Source organism: Sceloporus undulatus, chromosome 2 (assembly GCF_019175285.1).
Source record: "Sceloporus undulatus isolate JIND9_A2432 ecotype Alabama chromosome 2, SceUnd_v1.1, whole genome shotgun sequence".
In the NCBI taxonomy this organism is placed as follows: Eukaryota; Metazoa; Chordata; class Lepidosauria; order Squamata; family Phrynosomatidae; genus Sceloporus; species Sceloporus undulatus.
The window spans coordinates 263,620,259-263,641,069 of NC_056523.1; the positions used below are offsets into that span (position 1 = coordinate 263,620,259).

Below are 20,811 nucleotides of genomic sequence, written 5' to 3' on the forward strand. Positions count from 1 at the left end.
ATATAAAAAAACCAGTAAATCTGAAATCCAAAGCAGTTCTGGTACCAAGCATTTTAGATAAGAAGGACTCAACCTGTACTACTGTTCCCATACTGGAAATGAGTTTTGTATGACATTAAATGTCTTCCTAAAGGCCATCTGTTGAAGTTGTATGACAATTAGACAATTCTTAGCCTTTCTGACTTCATAGTTCTGTGACTTAGGTCATATGCTACAGAAACACAAACACTAGTGTTTACATCACAGTTGCGGTTGGAGCTATTTATGTTACAGTACCATAAAATTAAAGGGGAGGGGGACAGGACTGCTACTGTGTATCACCCATTTCCATCTGCCCTCTTTGCTCTGTAATTAAATGCATGACACTCTGCTCCTTGTTCCCAAGTGCACATGGCTTAAGCTTTTTAAAAAAAAAAATCCATGTGTCAGCAGAACTAGCAAAAGGTATCATCAAGGAAATAAGTGCAGCATATTGCAGGACATGGCTGGAATAATAAATGTTCTAAGATGTACAGCAATCTGCAAATTAAAAAGGGGCTCTGCTTATACTCTAGGAAGTAGTCAATGCACACCTGAATGAAAAACAGAAACAACAAGCAGGATGGAGAAGGGAAGCTCCATACTCTGTCCATATCCAGTGGAATTCTCAAATGCCCCCAAACTGGAACAATACCAAGTTAAATAGCATTTTATGTATATTCAGTGTCAATAAAACCCATTATTAATGACTGTCCCCATTCAGGAAAAGATTCATAGCTAAAAAATAAAAGCTTACTTATCCAAATTAAAACCAACAACATTGATTTACATTAACTCTATTGCTGCAATACAGTTTAACAGTGCAAAGGTACTGATGCTGGGTTTGACAGGTGTCAACAACCATAAGTACACAATATCAGAATACTTTAAATACATCCTTTACACACCTGTAGATGTATCAGTAAAGCATAGCCATTATCTTCATCATAGTTGTACTGCAGTTCCTTTAAATATAGTCTTCAACAAGTTCCCATGACTGAGCTTGCATATTTGTTATTATGCACCAGCCAAGTAGGCAGCCACATGTTTTATTTTTGGCAACCTCCAGCTAGCCTACGTGGCCCAACCACTTACACTTCAAATAAACCACTCTAAGCTAAAACAGGGAATCTCTTTTACACATATAGTCAATTAATACTGCTCTTTTTACAATAAATACACATAATGCTTTTGCATTTTAATTTTTTCAAAATCTGCTCAAAGCCAAGCCGTCTGAAGTGCAATCATTATTTGTTTTTAATGTTCTGCAGCTGATGATGTGGCAACTTGCATTTGAATAATAGCTGCTGGAAGAGATCCTAGGAAAAATGCTGTTCTTCTGAATTCTATTTCAGAGAACTTGGAAATTTTGTAAGAACTGGTTGTTTAGAACATTCACATGAACAATGAAATAATTTCAGGGATCTTTAAGCAGAAATCAGATTATCATTGGATTCTGAAAGAAACAGCATTCATACTAAACTGTCTTGAACAACTTTTTGTATACATTCCCAAGATCTAAGAAGGAATCAAACCCCCACACTTCTGTCCTTGGACAAAGACAAATACACCCACTAATACTAGTTCGCCAGGCAAGTCCAGCTCCATCAGGACTAAGCCTGAAGGAAGGAGACTCTGCCCTCCACAACTGCCATCTGCCGGCCTGAGAGGGAGTTCGCCAGGCAAGTCCAGTTCCATCAGGACTAGCCTAGAAGAAGGAAGAGGCCTCCCTCCACAAATGCCATCTGCCGGCCTGAGAGGGAGTTCGCCAGGCAAGTCCAGTTCCATCAGGACTAGCCTGGAAGAAGGAAGAGCCCTCCCTCTAATCCATCTGCCTTGGTCCAGGCCTTAGAGGGAGAGAAGAACCACTGGACCTCATCCCCTTTCCCTCCATCATTCCCTTCTCCTTTTGTTTCGTGTCTTTTAGATTGTAAGCCTGAGGGCAGGGAACTGTCTGATTAAAAATAATATTGTAAGCCACCCTGAGAGCCATTAGAGCTGAAGGGTGGGATATAAATACCTAAATAAATAAATAAATAAATAATACTAGCAAAATGCTACACGAATCAGGTATCTGGTTGATATGTGGATTATGAACTTGTAATAGGTATGTGAAATTTGACTTAAAAGGTAAAAGTTTCGTCTTTGACATGATTGTCCAGTTGTGTCGATTTGCAAGGGGTGGTGCTCATCTCAGTTATTAAGCTAAGGGAGCCAGCATTTTCAAAGACTCTGTGGTCATGTGACCAGCATGACTAAATGCTGAGTGCATGGAACATAGTTACCTTCCCACCAAAGTGATGCCTATTTATCTACTTGCACTTTTCCATGCTTTTGAACTGCTAGATTGGCAGACTAGTTGGGACTAGTGACAGGAGATCACTCTGTCACACAGAGAATCACAATTAGGAAAGCCAATTTCCCTAGCCTAGCAGGATAGATGACATCAAGGAGCATGGCCACACTGACAACATCGTTTCTCCCTAGCCAAAGCACCACATCCTCAACCAGTACTTCAGCAAGTGATCCGGTTTCGCTGCTCCTTGCCAAAGTCAGGTTTCCGCTGGCACATGTAGACTCTAGCTGAGATGAACTAGCTTTGTGTCTCTTCCCACTATTAACATAACCTAGAACTGAATGGTTCTTGCCACACTCATAAATAGACTTGAAATTTAATCAGTTCTATGAAAAAAAAATTAAAGATGTGATTGCATCTGTAAAAATGATACAGAGGCTGCACATGGTCTGTAGGCTGAACTTTCCCCATCCCTGGTTTAAACTAAGAATGGATTATCAAAGAAACATATCATGAATATTTATTTATTTATTTATTTATTTTTCCTACCTTTCTCCCAGAAAGGGACCCAAGGCTGCTCATGGATAAAATCAGTATAAAACTTTAAAATAAAAATTTAAATTCAATTGAAACCATCTTGCCCTAAAAACTTATTTGCATGCTAGCCAAAGGAAAGAGGGAAGGGGGGCAGCCTCGGCTCCCATGGAAGGACAATCTAGAGGGTGGGAGCAGCCACTGAGAAGGCTACCTCTTGTGTCCTCACCATGCAGGCCTGTGATGGTGGTGGGAAGAAAGCCTTTCAGCTAGTCTCAATTTCAGTTAGTCTGGATCTAAGCCATATAGGGCCGAATAGGTCATGTATTTTGAACTGTACCCAGAAACAAACTAGTAACCAGTGAAGCTGCTTTAACAAGGCAGTTATATGTCCCCTATAACTGACCCCAGTCACCATTCTGGCTACTGCATTTTGAACCTGTGGAAGTTTCCAAAAAGTTTTCAAAGGGAACCCCAAGTACAGTGTGCTACTGTAGTCTAAACAGAATGTAATCAAGGCATGTGTTACTATGGTTAAATTTGAAATCTCAAGGAACAGGTGCAGCTGGCACACCAATTTTAACTGGTCATTGCTGAATGGTCATTGCTGAAACCTTGGCATCCAGGCTCAGAGTTAAGTCTAGGAGAAAAACCAATCTGTGAGCCTGAGATTTCAAGGGGAGTGTAACTCCATCCAGCACAGGCAAAGTCCCCATTCTTTGATCTGCCTTTTGACTAACCGGGAGCAATTCTATTTTATCTCGATTAACTTTCAATGTATTTGCCCTCATTCAATCCATTACTGACAACAGACATTGCTTCAATACAGAGAAAGCTTCCTTGGAATCAGAGAGAAAAGAGAGACAGAGTTGAGTGTCATATACATTTTGGTGATGCTGCACTCTAAAACTCTGGATGACCTCTCCCAGAGGTTTCATATAGATGCTAGATAGCATGGAGGACAAAAGAGAACCTGGTGGGACTTCACAAGACAATGACCAAAGAGTCAAACAGGAGTTCTGAGTTCGACCCTCTTAGAAAGATCAGAACCACTGCATAACAGTGGCCCCAAGTCCCATCTGAAAGTGGTGGCCCAGAAAGATACTATGGCATCAAAAGCTGCAGAGAGGTCCTGAAGAACCAACAGGGACACTTTCCCCCAGTCCAGTTCCCTGATAGGTCATCAACCAAGGCAATCAAAGCAGTGTCTGTACCCTAGGCATGAAACCAAATTGAAATTGATTTAGATAATCTGTTTCATCCAGAAATTCTAGAGCTGGGAGGCCACCACTTTCTCCAGCACCTTGCCCAAGATTAGAATATTAGTGACCAATAATTATTAAGGATGGTGGGATCCAGAGAGGCATCTTTTGTTGCTAACAGCCTCACCACTGCCTTCGTTAGACAGGATGGAAATCTCCCTTGCTGCAGTGAGGCATTCACCTCCTTCAGTTTCAATGCTATTAGAAAAATTTAGATATCATTATAAATATATAGGCTCACTTTTTTCTTTTTGTTCCTTTTGTTCTTCTTCTTCTTTTCTTTTGTAGTTTTTAATGTATTAAAATTCAATAAAATATAATATAAAAAAATAAAAATGAATGTTTTTATGAAGATGTGCTGAGTGGGGGGGGGGGGAGAGGAAAGGAAGAAGGGTAAAAGTGCCTCTGTAGACAGGACTAACTTGTGATACACAGGAAAAGTGCTTTAAAAAGTTATCATTTCCACCTATTTCCAAACAAACCTTGACTGTGGGCTGTGCATGCTGCCAATATGCAGTGTTACCAGAAAGCAGGTGAAGATCTGAATTTTATCTGTTGGAACTAGGAGTAAGTAGCAAGCTTACTATTTCCTTTCAGTTTGCCGGATAGGAAATGGGAGAGGTAATTTTGTAAGAAAAACACGTCAGGATCTTTTAAACCGATGGAGAGAAACCCTTATCACTGGGAAGCACCTTTTGGTTCAATGACTCACCTAAGGGTTAAAGCAGTGTTTAAAAGTTTAAAACTTAAATGGTTGTCAATTTCTGTTTTTGTTTTCTTTGTGGAGAAGGTCTGCAACCTATCCTCAGAGTAACACATTGCTCTCAGCAGAAAAATACATTTATGCATACATTTTGGGCGTACTGCAAAAATGGCTTTGGGGTGCCAAATATAGCCCACAGGCAACACTTTGTCCACCCCTGATAAAGAGTAAATTCCATTGAACAATATATACCAACACGTTTTTGAAACACTTTGTGTAGTTCAGCTTGGATCACTACAATTATATAGGGAAAAAATGCAGTTATAGGAAAGCCAGACATGTCTTATTCGTTGCATTTATGCAAAATTCTCAGAAATCAAAATGAACTTTTTAAGTTTCACTGCAAGTTCATCCATAAGTCCTGTACAGTAAGAGGTTGGTGAACTTTACACATAAATGAGACGGCAATGTCCTAAAATAAAAATGAAATTTTACTGAGAACAAATTAAACATATTTAAAAGAGAAGGTGACGAAGAAGCCACTATGAGGGGAAAGCGTATTACTTATTTTGTGCTGCCACCTAGCAACATTTTCAAGAATAATATCATCAACTTGATGCATACCGTTTGATATTTCACCCATGGATGTCAGCCAATATAAAATATCCATCTCTACTCAGAGATAAATCCTACTGAATTTAATGGGACTTGCTCATTAAAGCGAAGTACCAGTCAACTTTCCAGCTTTTTACATTTTGGAGATGGTCTGGAGATGGCATTCAGAGAAATAACGAGTACTACCTCCTTACCAAACAGGAGGCAAACAATTTGTGCACCTCAGAGGGCTACAGAAAGTGTGGATGCTGCCATATTGGTTTCTAACAATAATTTAAAGTATTACTGAAGATGGACCAAATTCCCATTCTCAACGTGCATATATTTATTAAAACATTTGTAGGAAATTCTCCCTCAATTATGTCTTATGTTATAAAATGCTACTATGTTCCTCATTATTCTTAATCTTTCCTGAGCTTTCCCGATCCTTTCCTGATTCTGACACAGAACACAAGGATTCATCCTGTGTTAGATGGGATTTCGCCTCCCATGAAAACACAGGGTCACCATCTGGGGGTACTCCTTGCTTCAGCTCTGACCCAGAAGGCCCAGGATTTGGCAGTGACAGGAGCACTTTTGCACAGTTATAAGTAGTGCACCAACTGCACTCTTTCCTGGAGAAGTCGAATCTGGCCACAGTGCTACATTCCTTGGTTACATCCCATTTGGATTACTGCTACTTTAGAGGTAATAAATACTATTACTTTAGAGGTAATAAATAAAATCTTAAAAAGAAATAAACCAAGAAACTTGACTTTCTCTCTGTATGTGTGTGTCTGTCTACATGAAAGACTTTTAAACAAACACCTTTTCAATCCTCCATGTACATTAATTTGTGTTCACCATACTTCTACTTCACTTCCCTTTTAGTGACCAGGGATAGGGTGGGAGGTTGGAGTGTGCAGCCAGGCTGCATCTAGCTGCACAAAGATCACAACATTTTCTTGGACCTACCAGAGTTCCTGAAGATGTCCGGGAGGATGATGCTCTCTTTGGGAAAAGTGTCCTAGTTGCTTTCTGGTAAGTTGTGCAAAAAAGGTTTTCATATCTCCTTCCACAGATTGTAAAAGGATACACTAAGGCATATTACCAATAGGAACCCTTCCTTTATATCCAAATATAGTAGTAGCCTAAACTAAGATGCATGTGTTTAGATAGAACAGTGTGCAGCACCTGCAGTTTATCTGTAGTATAAAATAAATTTACAATTTGAAGCTCTGATATTTTTAAATGTCATAATTTCACACCAAACAGTTTAATTCCATCTGATAACTAAATTATCAATAAAATATTTTATGTTGCTAAAGCTATCACTGCAAAATTTAGGTTTGATCCATTCCCCCTCCCACCAATTTGTTTTCATAATTCTTTCCTTTAAAGGAGGAAGGAATCTCATGAAGACATAGTTTATAGTTTAAACTTTGGCAGAATTAGGGAAGAGAAATTTAATAACAAGATGAAAAGAAAAGGACAAATATAGGGGGAACTATATAATAGTCTACAAAGATGGAAACATTTAGAAGCGAGAAAGTCTTGTGAAACTGTTTTGTGTGTTGTTTTTTTGTTTGTTTTCTTTCTTGTTTTTCACCGTCATAAGATGTCTTATATCTGTGTTGTTTGTCCGTCTTTTTGACTAAATGTCATGTCACCTTTTTTTAATTATCACTATTATTATCACAGTTATTCCTTCTTTTTCTTTTTTAATTAAAAACAAAATGAATGTCGATAAGATATGAAGAAATATATGGAATATAAAGGGATAAAAGACATATTTGATAATGATATACTTCAAAATGATGATTCGTTATTCTTTTTGGGGGTTTTTGTTTAGTTTTTTGCTTTGTTATTTGTTATATTCTTGTATATTTGTCTGTTAAAAAATAAAAATATTAAAAAGGTGGGGGGAGGAATCTCCAATGGCTTCAAAATGTTTGGAAATGTTATATCTCTTTGTGGTATATATAAAAAAAGGTTTCTCTATTATACATTCACAAGATCAGCCTGTGCAGCACAAATGTGAACACAAATGTATGGCATCCTGTTGGTTAGCCCTGAGTAAATCCATTCAATCATATGCTGAATGCTGAGTCAACACATAAGTAAATCTCAATGACTCAATAGGTCTAGTCCAGTCAAAACTAGCAATAGGATTTAGGCCTATGTGTGTCTGCATTAGACATATATTTATATACACATCTGTTTTATGTAATCATATAAAACTGTATATAACCATTGTACACATGCACTATATAACAAAGTGTTTAATACAACCTTAAAGATTAATATGGTATCATGGTGTAAGATTTTATCGAGTCCACTTCAACAATCCTCAGCCCATGAAAGTTCATGTCATAATAAATATATTAGTGTTGGCTTTGTTAGACCTGATTAAATTAGTGTTGTGTCTTTGGGGCAACTCTGATTTACTGCAGCTTTATCATAAGGTTTTCTAGGCAAGATTTATTCAGAGGTGGTTTGCCATTGCATTCCTCCAAATATAGCCTACAGCATCTACTATGTTCAGAGGGTATCTCTTCCAATTACTAACCGGACCTGACTCTTACTTAGCTTCTAATGTTCAAAACACACTGCAGAAATATATCCAGTTTGAGACTGCTTTAACTTAAAACTAGGGAATTCTAGGACCTGTAGTCTTGTGAGACATTTAGCCTTCTCTGTCAGAGAGCTCAGGTTCCACAATAAACTGGATCCACAATTCCTGTATTGCTATGTACTGTATATGTATTATCCTACTTGTGAGTATGTATTTTCCCTGGATAATGATTAACCTTCCATTTTGAAGCCAAGCCCTCCCTCCAGTTCATCTGCCTTGGTCCAAGCCTCGGAGGTTGAGAGGAACTGCTGGACCTCTTACCCTTTCCCGTCACCACTCCCTTCTCCTTCTCTGTCATGCCTTTTTAGATTGTAAGCCTGAGGGCAGGGAACCGTCTAACTAAAAAGATTGCATGTACAGCACTGTGTAAATTTACAGCGCTTCATAAATAAAGGTTAATAATAATAATAAATACAGTTGCCAGGATTCCCTAGCACTGAGCCAGGGCATTTAAAACAATATCAAACTTGATTATTTCTGCAGTGTGTTTTGGACCTACGTTCAGGAAAACTGTTATATAATGAGGCATATAGCTTGCACATAGGAAGCCATTTCTGTACTCTATATTTCTTTGGTAATAGTAAGGCTGCTACACTTCTAGTCCATTTAAGATAAAGCTAGGACCCAGCAGTAGGTCCTAACTGACCAGATGTATAGTCCCAAGCAGAACATATTAACTCAAGTCACCAACTGATTCACTACTTTGGCTCTACTCAAATTGTGACCACCAAGTGAATTTAAACCTTGGGCTTTACACTGACCTGGGAAGTCTTTCCAGGGTCTCAGAAAGGTGGTCATCCCTAGAGAAGTTAAAGACTGAACGTGAACTCCTTTCTACTCAAAAAACATGTAAAGAAATGTTACCTTTATTGAACTATAGATCCTTAAAAAAAACCTCAGACATCACGGCCAATGCTGACCGCGGGTGCATCAACACTGTAGAAATAATGCCGTTTGACATCACTTGACACCATGGCTCCATCCTATAGAATCCGGGGGATTTTTAGTTTTGGCAGGCAGGTTGTTGTTAATTTGTGTCTCCAACATGTTTCCAACTTAGCACAACACTATGGTGACCCTACTATGGGGTTTTCCTGCCAAGATTTCTTCAGAAGAGGTTTTGCCATTGCCTTCCTCTGAGGCTGAGAGCATGTGACTTCGTCGACACCCAGTAGGTCTCACTCAACTTTGAATTGAACCTTAGTCTCCAGAGTCGCAGTCCAATGCTCAGACCACTGGGCCACACCAGCTCTCACTCAGCTTTGGTTTAAAAAAGAAGGCCCCCACCTCACCCATGTGAAAATGATGTAGCTCAGAGCACATTGTTGCTGCTGCTACTACTCTGTGTCTTCAAGTCATATCTGATTTATGGCCAACTTATAATGGGATTTTCTTGGCAAGATTTCTTCAGAAGAGATTTTGCCATTTCCTTTCCCTGAGGCTGAGAGAGTGCGACTTGCCCAAGGTCACCCAGTGGGTTTCATGGCGAGCCAGGAATTGAACTCTGGTTTTTAGTCCAACATCCAAACCACTATTCCACCCTGTCTCTCACCATCACTCTTTGGCAGAGAAGGCTAAAGATCTTGTAAAACTACAAATCCTAGGATCCCATCAGGCTGGAAATACAGCACTTACAAGTGGTGTCAAACTGCATTATGTGTATCGTGTCGATGCTGCCTGGGCAGTGCTGGGAAGCGCAACCCAAACTTCCCAAGGTCTAAGGTCCAAAACACACTGTAGAAATAATCCAGTTTGTGACAGCCTTGACTGCCTTGGCTCAAATGCTAGGGAACCCTGGGAACTGTAGTTTCTTGTGACCCCAGAGCTCTCTGTGGCAGAGAAGGCTCAATGTCTCACAAACACTGCAAATCCCAACATTCCCTATCATTCATTGAGCCAGGGCAGTTAAAGCAGTCTCAAACTGGATTATTCCTGCAGTGTGTTTTGGACCCCCAGCCCCCATCTCAGAGCCTGGGCCCCAAACTGTACTCTTTATTAAGCTCTGGGGTCACAATTAAGGGAACTTTGGACTTCAACTCCCAGAATCCCAGACTACTGGCCAACATGGCTGAGGATTCTGGGAGCTGAAGCTCAAAGTCTCTTAATGGGCACAGTTTGGGGACCACTGCTGAACCCTTGATAATTATAACAGAGGTCCCCAAACTGTGCTCTTTAAGGGATTTTGGGCTTCAGCTCCCAGAATCCCAGGCTACTGGCTAACATGGTTGAGGCTTCTGGGAGTTGGAGTCCAAAATCTCTTAGAGCACAGTATTGGGGACCACTCCTTTAAACCAAGCCTTAAGGAGGGAGGGAGAGCCAAGGCCCTCTCCAAGGCTCCTTCCCTACCTAGCTGCCTGCCATCCTAAGCCAGGGTGCCCAGGAGTCCTCCTTTTCCAGGACACGTCCTCCATCTCAACCTCCTGTCCAGGAAGAATTCCAAAAGGCCCTCCATTTTGAGCAGGATTAAGAAGCATGGATTTATATGAGTGCTATTATATGCTGCAACTGTCCTCCATTCTGCGTCCTCCTTGGCGATGAGGACACCTCTGGCCGCCTTGAACTGCCTCCAAAGCAGCAGAGAGAAACTCACCTCATTGTTGAGGTTCAGAACGTCCGCCATGTTCCCTCAGAGAGCCCCTTTGCGCATGCGCAGTGGGGCGACCAAGGGGTGGTCCGTTTGGGCTAGCCCTCGCAGCCAGGGATCCCCCCACGCTTCCCAAAGCAAACGAAAGAACGCGCATGCGCCGCTCGCTCCACATCGGCGCTCTACTTCCGGCGGACGCTCTAGCTCGCACTCTATGATACAATTCCTGGTAGCTCTAGCTCGCACTCTATGGCAGTGGAGGACCAACCCATAAGAGTTCATATAATAGGGGCAGCAAAAGAGAGCAAAGCTCTCGGGATGAGGGAACTGGCGAGGATTAAGGGACATTGGGCTCTTTTATGGCCAGCAAATACAGTATTAGGCTGGAACCCTGATCTGAAAGTGAATAAGTTGGAGTTTTTTGAGTAAGGTCACCCACTGGAGGGAGGCAAAGGCAGCCCTTTCCCCCCTGAACTAATCTGCCCAAGAAAGCCCTTTAACTGGTTCTTCTCCCCTTGGCTGCATCTGTTTTTATTTTATCTGTTTGCTGTATTTTATTGATGTTGTAAACCGCCTCAATCCAATAGGAGAAGTGTGATAAAATATATATGTTATACACTCATCCCTCCATATTTGCGGATTTGATTATTCACGGATTTTATTAATATGTTCTCTCTGGGAATATCTAGGTCCTCCAGTGCAACTCTATGGTCAATTTTAACTAAAACTTTCAATGAAGGACCTAGAGATTCCTAGAGAGACTGCTAGGCATTTGTACTCCTCCAGTGCAGTTCTATGGTCAGTGTCTGTTGGACATTGACCACAGAGTTCTCCTGGAGGACCTAAAGATTCCTAGAGAGGTATCCTCTCAGGTTAAAAACATAGTGTTTTTATATGTTTGGTTTTTCCATATTCGCAGGGGCCTTGTTCCCCTAACCCTAGCAAATGTGGAGGGACAAGTGTATATCTGCATTGCTGAGTTAACCCAGTTTGCCACCGATTTTAACTGTTGTGGCTCCATGCTATGGCATTCTGGGATTTGTAATTTTGTGAGACCTTTGTAGCCTTCTCTACAGATCCCAGGATTCCAGAGGATGGAGGAGTGGCAGTCAAAGTGGTGTCAAAGTGCATTAAATCGGCAGTGCAGATGCAGTCACTCTGCTCTGCTTTGGTCAGGCCCCACCTGGAATATTGTGTCCAGTTCTGGGCACCACAATTCAAAAATGGATGTTGAGAAGCTGGAGCATGTCCAGAGGAGGGCGACTGAAATGGTGAAGGGCCTGGAAACCATGTCCTATGAGGAAAAACTCAGGGAGTTGGGGATGTTTAGCCTGGAGAAGAGAAGATTAAGAGGTGATATGATAGCCCTGTTTAAATATTTGAAGGGATGTCATATTGAGGAGGGAGCAAGCTTGTTTTCTGCTGCTCCAGAGAACAGGACCCAGAACAATGGATGCAAGCTCCAGGAAAAGAGATTCCACCTCAACATTAGGAGGAACTTCCTGACAGTAAGGGCTGTTCAACAGTGGAACAGACTCCCTCAGAGCGCAGTGGAGTCTCCTTCCCTGAAAGTCTTTAAACAGAGGTTTAATGGCCATCTGTCACAGGGGGTGCTTTGATTGAGAGTTCCTGCATGGCAGTGGGTTGACTGGATGGCCCTTGTGGTCTCTTCCAGCTCTGATTCTTATGGCCCCATACAGACAGGCCAAAATAAAGCTGCTTCAGGTCACTTTGGAGGTATGCTTTTTAAATGATGCATGCGTCTTAAGAGGCAAGAAGCCGTGCCAAAGCCACAATCCAGTCATAAGGACTGGAGTGCAGCTTTGGCGCAGCTTCCAGACTCTTAGGACACATGCATCATTTAAACAGCATACCTCCAAAGTGACCTGAAGCAGCTTTATTTTGGCAGTCTGTATGGGGCCTCATGATTCACTTTGAAAACAATGAAAAAACTGTAGAAAAGCAGCACCTGAGAGGAATTCTTCTATCACACTCTTTCTCCATATATGTGGTGCATGGAAATGTACAGAGCGCCCGCGTCATACGCGGGCGCACATTACACAGCTTTCAGCATATGCTGAAAGCCATGTAGGGAGGAAGGGATGGCGCGTCCCATAGGGACAAATGGGGTGTACACCTGTGGCACACGCCTGCTGCGCCGCCATGCCACCATGTGCACGAACCCCATTCATTTATATGCGTTATTTGTTTTACGCAGGGGAGTCCAGAACAAAAGGTGCACTGTAAATGATAAGTTAGCATCTTTCCCCCACCTCCATGTGCTACTGCAATGGAGGTGTGGAAGTTGAGGGTTGGTGGGGTATCCTCTTGGACTGTGTCTTCCATTATAAATAAATAAACGATTTAGCTGAGTTGTTTCTTATGATGCTGATCCAAACACAGCTGTTATGTGAGTTGTGATTAGTAGGGCGGTGGAGGAACAGGTTTTCTTGGTAAAGCTGCTTCTTTGCTAAGAGAATTTTGAAGACGGTAGTAGTCAGCACTTTTGGTGAAAAAGTATGGCCCAGTACAAATGGGCCCTCAATGACACCCTTGTCACGTGCTATGGTTGCCTCAGGGCAGATTGCCCACACGCCCCGCAACTCAGCACGTGACGAGGGCGTAATAGTGGTGGCGCCCTGTATAGATGTGTGCTGCCATTGTTACTTAAGCGCCACGCGGTGTCTGGATGGTGCCATGCGGCGCTTACGTAACAAGTGCACCAGTGACACATTTGTTACACCGCCCTTGTGGTTTGGTGGGCTGTGGCTTCCCCCCTAGCAGAAAAAGAGGCGCCGGCAGGGCGCCGGTTTTTGCCAGTCTGTACTGCACCTTAAATAAACATTAACTTTGTATGTGAAGTTGAAGGATTTTGCAGCCGGCATCCATGGTTTTTTGTGGGTTTTCTGGCCTATCTGAAGATGCCAGTGGCAGCTGCTGGCGAAATGTCAGGAATAACCTCTTTCAGAACATGGACGCATAGCCTGAAAAAACCCACAAAAATTAACTTGTACTGTATGCCCCGATTGACCTCAAAGGGGCGGGATATAAATAAAATGATGATGATGATGATGATGATGATGATGATGATGATGATGATGTACTTTTTGAAATCAGGCAGGTGAATCCCCCAGGTAGTAATGTTGAATCTGAAAAACAAAATAGAAAATGGAGAGGTTATTCAGCTTTATCTCTGTGACTGGTGAATTTACTCAAAACATGTTTCTAATAATTGTAAGAATAAGAATAATACATATTTATGATTATTACAGTCAGCCCTCCCTATCCACAGATTCAATCATCCTCGGCTTCAAAGTATTTAAACGTGTGTGTGTGTGCGTATACAGTATATATAAAGCAAACCTTGATTTTGCCATTTTATATAAGGGTCATCATTTTACTACCCCATTATATTTAATAGGATATGAGCATCCACAGATTTTGGTGTCCATGGGAGTCCTGGAATCATACACCAGTGGATACCGATGGCCTACTGTACTTATCATTTCTCAGGCTGTTCAAAGGCTGATCCAATGGATGTTTGGGACCTTAGCTCTCAGAATTCCTGACTTGTTGGCTGAGACTTCAGGAAATCGAAGTATAAAACATGCAGAAGACCAAACTACAGGTTGAGTCTCCCTCAGCTGGAATTCTGATTTCCAAAATACTCCAAAATCAAAATTTGTCCACATGGGTGACTGAAATAGTGACTCTTTTGCTTTCTGATGGTTCAGTGTACACAAATTTTGTTTCATGCAAAAAATATTAAAAACATTTGTGTATAAAATTAACTGCACGCTATGTCTATGAAGTGTATGGCACAAAAATGTCCTGTAGCCCATGTGCTGCATTTTGCTCAACTTTGGATCAAAACACACTGCAGAAATAATCCAGTTTGAGACCACTTTACCTGTCCTGGCTTAATGCTTGGGAACTGTAGTTTTGTGAGACATTTAGCCTTCTCTGTCAGAGAGCTCTGATACCACAATAAACTACAGTTCCCAGAATTCCCTAGCATTGAGCTAGGGGAGTTAAAGTGGTCTCAAACTGGATTATTTCTGCAGTGTGTTTTGGACTTTAATCTTAAAGAGATAGTTACATTCCAAACATGCATAACATTTTAGTGGGTTTTTTTGAAAAACAGTTGTGCAGTTTTCTATAGTGGTTAGGTATTCCTTTGGCCTAGGGGAGCTGTGAAAACATTACTGAAACATTAAAGGAGTTGTGAACCAAGAAAGTTTGGGAACCTCCGACTCAAGATCTATTTGTTTAGGTCTGAAGCTTCCAGGTCCACATAAACATTTGAAAAAGTGAGTTGGAACCAGTGAAAGCTCACACAAAGCTATTAAAATAGCTCAACAATTATAATTGTTAGTCCATAAATGTTTTCTATCCTGAATACTTTATAGCAGGGGTAGGCAACCTGCGGCCCGCGGGCTGGATGCGGCCCGGCGAGGCCTTGGGACCGGCCCAGTACAGCCGATTGCTGCTGGGGGCCTTTGGCCTCTCACGCGCAGGGGCAAGGGGGGCAATTGTCTATAGACGCCTCAGAAACATGCATTTATATTAACATTTTTTTAAAAAATCAGCAAATTTTTTTGCATGTCCTCCCCTTTTTTTAAAAAAAGTGTCCACCATTTGAAAATGTTGTCCTACATTTGTCCTGGTTTCTTTCTTTATTTAAATTTTTTAAAAATTATTTAATTATTTATTTTTTGGCTTCGGCCCCCCAGTTGTCTGAGGGACAGCAACACGGCCCCCGGCTCAAAAAGGTTGCCTACCCCTGCTTTATAGCTTGATACAATCCACACTTCTAAGGCTTATAATACAATTGGTGTTTATCACACGGAGCTTTTTGGAGATTTTGCAGCTCAGATCCGGGGTGACTGCGGGTCCAACGATGCGGATTTACGTGATGACGTGAATGTGTTATCAGACGAGCTTCCTTTCTATGGGAGCTCCTTCCATGGCGCTTCCACAGTGATTCCAAAGTGACCCCTCATTTTGGTGAAATCGGAAAAAACTGAATTCACAGAATTTGCTTTCAAGCTCACTTCGATTTCACTTCGAATTGATCTGGTGTGGAAGATCACTCTGATGTCACCCCCCCCCCCCGGCCCCCTGTGTCCTGCTCCTTCATCCCCCTCCTCCTCCTTCATGCCATCTCTCCCCCTTTACCACCTGTGACCTATCACATCATCCCCTGACTGCTCCTTCAGCCTGATGCTGGCCCCAGTGACCCCCTGCCACCCATCCCATCATCCCCTGACTGCTCCCAATGAAGGATGACAGCTAAGGAGGGGCAGGGAAGGAGGACAGTATCCAGAGCTCCATTGAGCATGTGCAAGGGTGCCAATTCGAATTGTTGAAACTTCCAGTGTGGTAATACAATGTGCACTCACCACGCTTTGCTTGAATCCACATCATATGACTTGTCTGGAATTGAACCGACTCCTCTTCCCCCTCGATTCAGAAGGGCAATGGAAAAGCAACCAGGTGTGAAACATCACATTTTAACATGAATTAGCATTGCTAGACAGGAGTGACTCCAGATCTGGTGTGAAAAAACATCACGTTTCGTGTTGCTAGAACAGGAGTGACTGCGGATCTGAGCTGCAAACTCCCACGTGTGATAAGGCTCATTGTTTATTTCATGTTCTGAAAAACCATGCTTTAATACTTTTTATTTCCTATCAAGTTCTTTTTGTATTTTTGTATGCACAAAACATGGACATAGCACCATTCAGCATTGCTGGGGATGCAATTAGGCTCTTTCCCCAATTTCATATGAAGTATTTTTTTTTTCTGAGTAAAGTTATGTTTATAACTAGCAAAATGTCAGCCATTATAACAGAATGTATGCTGCAGGAACCATGGGTGTGAATTTTCAGCTTATCCCTGTGTGATCCTTATATAAGATCCATCACAGATATGGTAGAGATCCCTAAAGGCAACACTCAGTTTTTCTTCATAGTAATTAGTGATAGCCCTGGAATATGTGATAGCTAAAGCTGGTAGCTAAAACTGCTACCTTCTTGCCATGAAACTATCAATCAAGAACTAAGCCTGTTTTCCTTTGTACAGGCCCATCTTTGCTTCTCTTTCTTCCAGTCACACTGAAGTACCCTGAGATATTGGGAGAATGGGGCAGGGCCCACAGAATTAACTCAGCTTGAAACTGCTTTAACTGTCATGTCTCCAGTCTATGCAATCCTGGAGTGTGTAGTTTGTTGTGGCACCAGAGCTCTCTGACAGAGAAGGATAAATATCTGAAGAACTATAAATCCCAGTATTCCATCCCACTGAGCCATGGCAGTTAAAATGGGGTCAAACTGCATTAATTCTGTAGTACAGATGCAGCCAGTGTTGAAAGTACTGTCTGGCATATGTGCTTAATATTGCATGGCTCATAAATTCTGTGATAGATATAGATCACATTAAATTTTTGTGCGATTTTGCAGTTACTTCTGGGGATTTTGTTGAGGTACTATGTCCCCCTTTGCAGTTCTTTAATAGTATGTGCTGTTTTATACCTCAATTCTGAGTATATGAATGTTAATAATGTGGACCCTGTAATTAACAGAGCAACAGCACAACACAGGGTGTGCACTATTTAAACTAAGCATTTCATACTGAGACTTTACATTCAAAATCCTTAGAAATTTTCCTTTGAGCATAATCCCACGGCAGATTGTACAACACTCACACACTGGCCTCTGGGTGCCACTGTTGTTTAGAAAAATTAGTCAAATGTGTAAATCTTTTGCACGATTGTGATCCACTAGCCTGTGGGTGGCAATGTTGCTTAGGAATTGTATTCTGTTGAAAGAAAAAAGTATTATAAAAAGTGAAATCTAAATGAGTGTCAGAGACCTCTTCTTTAGCATTTGGCTCTGTTTGCAGATCTGATTGCATTCTGATCTGTGTTAAGAGAGGAAGTGGCACACTAGGCTGCAACTATGGTCCGTTTAGCTCAGCTTCCTGTCTATTGGCAGTGGCTAGGCTGATGCCTCCGGGAAGTTCAGCAGCAGGGCGTGATGGCAGTATCCATCTCAGATTGTTAATTTCCAGCATCTGCTATGTGGAAGCACAACACTGTGTTTGCATCTTGCTATGATTGTTAGCAGCCACTGACAGAGTTATCTTTCATGTATTCATTGAAACCTGTGAACAAGTCATATATACTAACTGCCATTGCACCCTTATGTAGTAATAATAGCTTTTGCTCCTACCCCTTGAGGCATTCTTCAGCTTGCATGAATTATGCAACATAGTGACAGTGGCCTAATGTTACTGTACTTCCAAACAACATGGAGGAGGGAGAAATTCAGAACAAGGGCAAGGTAGTGTGACAATTTGCCAGTCTTGCACATAAATTCTTAATGTGCAGATGCTTGTGTCTTGCATTTTGGCTATGGTCTGCGTGCTTTTCTACATGCATTTTTAAAAGTGAGTCGGGGATATGGAGCATCAAAATTACTTTTGAGATGCCAAAGAACCTATTTAAAGTAACTGCTTCCCCTCTCCAGAGACCTGCTGGTCTGTTATTCTCATAGCCACACAGAAGTCAGTGAGAAGTGGCTGCTGAAGTAGGGTCTGAAGTGAGTGTGGTCTTCAGATACCATGGATGTTTGCCAGCCATGCACATAACAGTACCATACAACTTTAATAGCCCCAGAAAAGTGTCCTACAGCTCAAATGGGCATAGCATTGAATATAATTCAACTGGCATAGTCTCAAAGCCTTGTTGCACTATTCACCTTAGCCTGGTGTTCTAGTGGATAACTATATGAGCTCATGGGTTTTCCTGTGGGAAACTGGGAAAGAAAACAGCTTCCTCTTCCAATGTTTCTAGAAGAACAGGGCACACTTGGTTTGGTACAATAGGGATTACTTTGTGTAAGGCTTTGTTGTAAAAATGGTTCCTTGTGTCCACATCCTCTAGTTTTACTCTGAAGGATTACTCATGCCTGCCTATAGCCTTTCTTTGTCAGTGAACATGCACTGCATCTTCTCTTCTCCAATAAATCTACCCTTACACCAGACAATGAGCATTGTCTCATCTGAACCAGCTATTTTTGATGTGGTTCTGCTCTAGCCCCACTTCAGTAAATAGACTTTTTAATATGAAGGGATGTTGTCCTTTTTTCCTGGTGTGTTTTTAAAATTGCTTTTCAGTTAACTGTAGTTTAATATAATTTATTTAATTATATCTCAGTATTATAACTTATTGTGTTTTTACTTGTATCTGTTTTTTTTAATCTTCTGGGCTTCCTTTTGAGTCTCAAGTTTTGGGGGAAAGGTAGATTATCAGTTCAGTCAATGAAATGTACAATTATTATTGTTAATCTTTATTTATATAGTGCCATAAATTTGCATGGCAATTTTCAGGCATCATCAAAACAGCATATAACCTGCCAATGGCATACAATCTATAAGTCATAAAATATAAACTATACAAAATTAACCAAGTTATGCAGTTAAAATAGAAACTGTAAAAACAACTAATACATATAAACAAATATAAAGTTATAAAACAGTATTAAAATACAGTTCCAAATGCTTTAGAGAACAAGAAAGTCTTTAATTTGGATTTAAAACTAGCAAGAGAAGAGATAGGAGATTATCGCACTGCGTTCTGAGAACGTTCCGTATCATCACGTGATGAGAACGTTCCTGGAATGGATATTACCGCATTAGCAATCAAAACATGATCAGAACGTGATCAGAACGGCAGTTTACCGCACTGCGATTCCTTTTTCTTGAAACCGTTCTCAGAACGGTTTAGCGCAGCGTAATTAAGATCTTGTGGGCCGTGGTACCATGACGTCGCCACTCGTGGTTGTTTTGACCCGGAAGTCGTCCGTGACTTCCTGTGGGGGTGTAAAGATGGCGTCGGAGAAAGCATTTTTTTGATGGTGAGCATGGTAGAGAAAAAGAAGAGCGAAGAAGGAGAAGAATTGCGCATTGCAAATCGCTTTCCTCAATTTCGCGCGAGGGCTGCTCTGATAAGATTTGCAGTTATGGCTGCCAGCGGCAATCTAGATATATCCAGTTTTGCTGGCATGGATGGGACCTCCTCGCATCCCACGTTGTCACAACCCCGGAGCGGACCAACTGGTGGAGTGACGAAGTCCTCCAGCGATGGGATAACGACATGTGGTGTTTCTAACTTCCGTTCAGTCTAAAAAAACCCTTTTTGATCGTGCATCATCTTGAGACCAGAGCTGGAGCGTGGGACTCTGTATTCCGGAGTCCCATCCCGGTGAGAAGAGAGTGCCCTAACTATTGGGGCTCTCAAGCCCTCGATGATAGAAGGTGGCTTCCCGTTTTGAGGTTGAACATCCACAGCTGCAGAATCGCATCGAGGTGTGTGCCTTGCTATGGAGAACTGCTGCTGAGGAAAACTATCCGGCTTGGAAATACCGCACGGTGTGTATCAATATTACTTTAAACCTAAACTTCTGGGTGCAAATGCATTAATGCATATCTAAAGATATAATAGATTTGCTTGTGTAATACCTAAGATATGTTACATCCTGCCTTTCCCTTGTGTGGGAAAAAAAGAAAGGCTTTCAATTACCTTTGCAATTATGGGGGTGGGTTAAGGTCCGGGGCTTGGGCATGGATTTAAAAGGTGCATCTCTGCTGCTGGCTTCCTCTCTATCCAGCTGTGCTGTGGGGGTGGTCCTAGGCTTGGAGCATGCATTCGGAGGTGCATCTCTGCTGCTGCTGCCTCTCTCATTATCCAGCTGTGCTGGGGGGGTCCTAGGCTTGGGGCATGCACTCGGAGGTGCACTCTGCGGCTGGCCTCTCTCTATCCAGCTGTGCTGTTTGTGGTTTGCAATTCTGAAAAAATGTATCTTGAATGTTTGTAAAGTTGATATGTGAACAAGTAACATCTGGATTCTCCTCATGTTGTTCTAGGTAAAAAACCATAAATTCTATTGTCCTTTTTATCTTTTGTCCTTTGATCCCAGTTTCATATACAATAATAATAATAATAATAAAATAATAATAATAATGCATTATCTGATAGAAATATGTTAACCCCCTTTTTTTGATATCCCAAATTATTATACCTTGGCCTTTTTTCAGATTATGGATGGTTTCAGAGACTTGGATTCCCACACTGCATAAGAGCTATTGATGGCACTCATATTTCTGTTGCCCACCGCTGGGACG

The 20,811-nt window shown here is 41.6% G+C and overlaps 1 protein-coding gene across 2 annotated transcripts in view; it reads right to left on the reverse strand.

Annotated features, from left to right (window-relative positions):
• The window catches only part of SRFBP1 (serum response factor binding protein 1), a 74,787-nt gene extending 64,000 nt beyond the window's left edge, over window positions 1-10,787 (reverse strand). The window contains exon 1 of one of the 2 annotated variants that reach the window (XM_042453319.1): window positions 10,633-10,787. In XM_042453319.1, coding sequence (XP_042309253.1) covers window positions 10,633-10,662 — 30 coding nt within the window. In that variant the 5' untranslated portion in view covers window positions 10,663-10,787. The remainder of the gene's footprint in view (window positions 1-10,632) is intronic. The other variant, XM_042453317.1, reaches the window with a different exon arrangement.
• Between the last annotated feature and the right edge of the window lie 10,024 nt (window positions 10,788-20,811).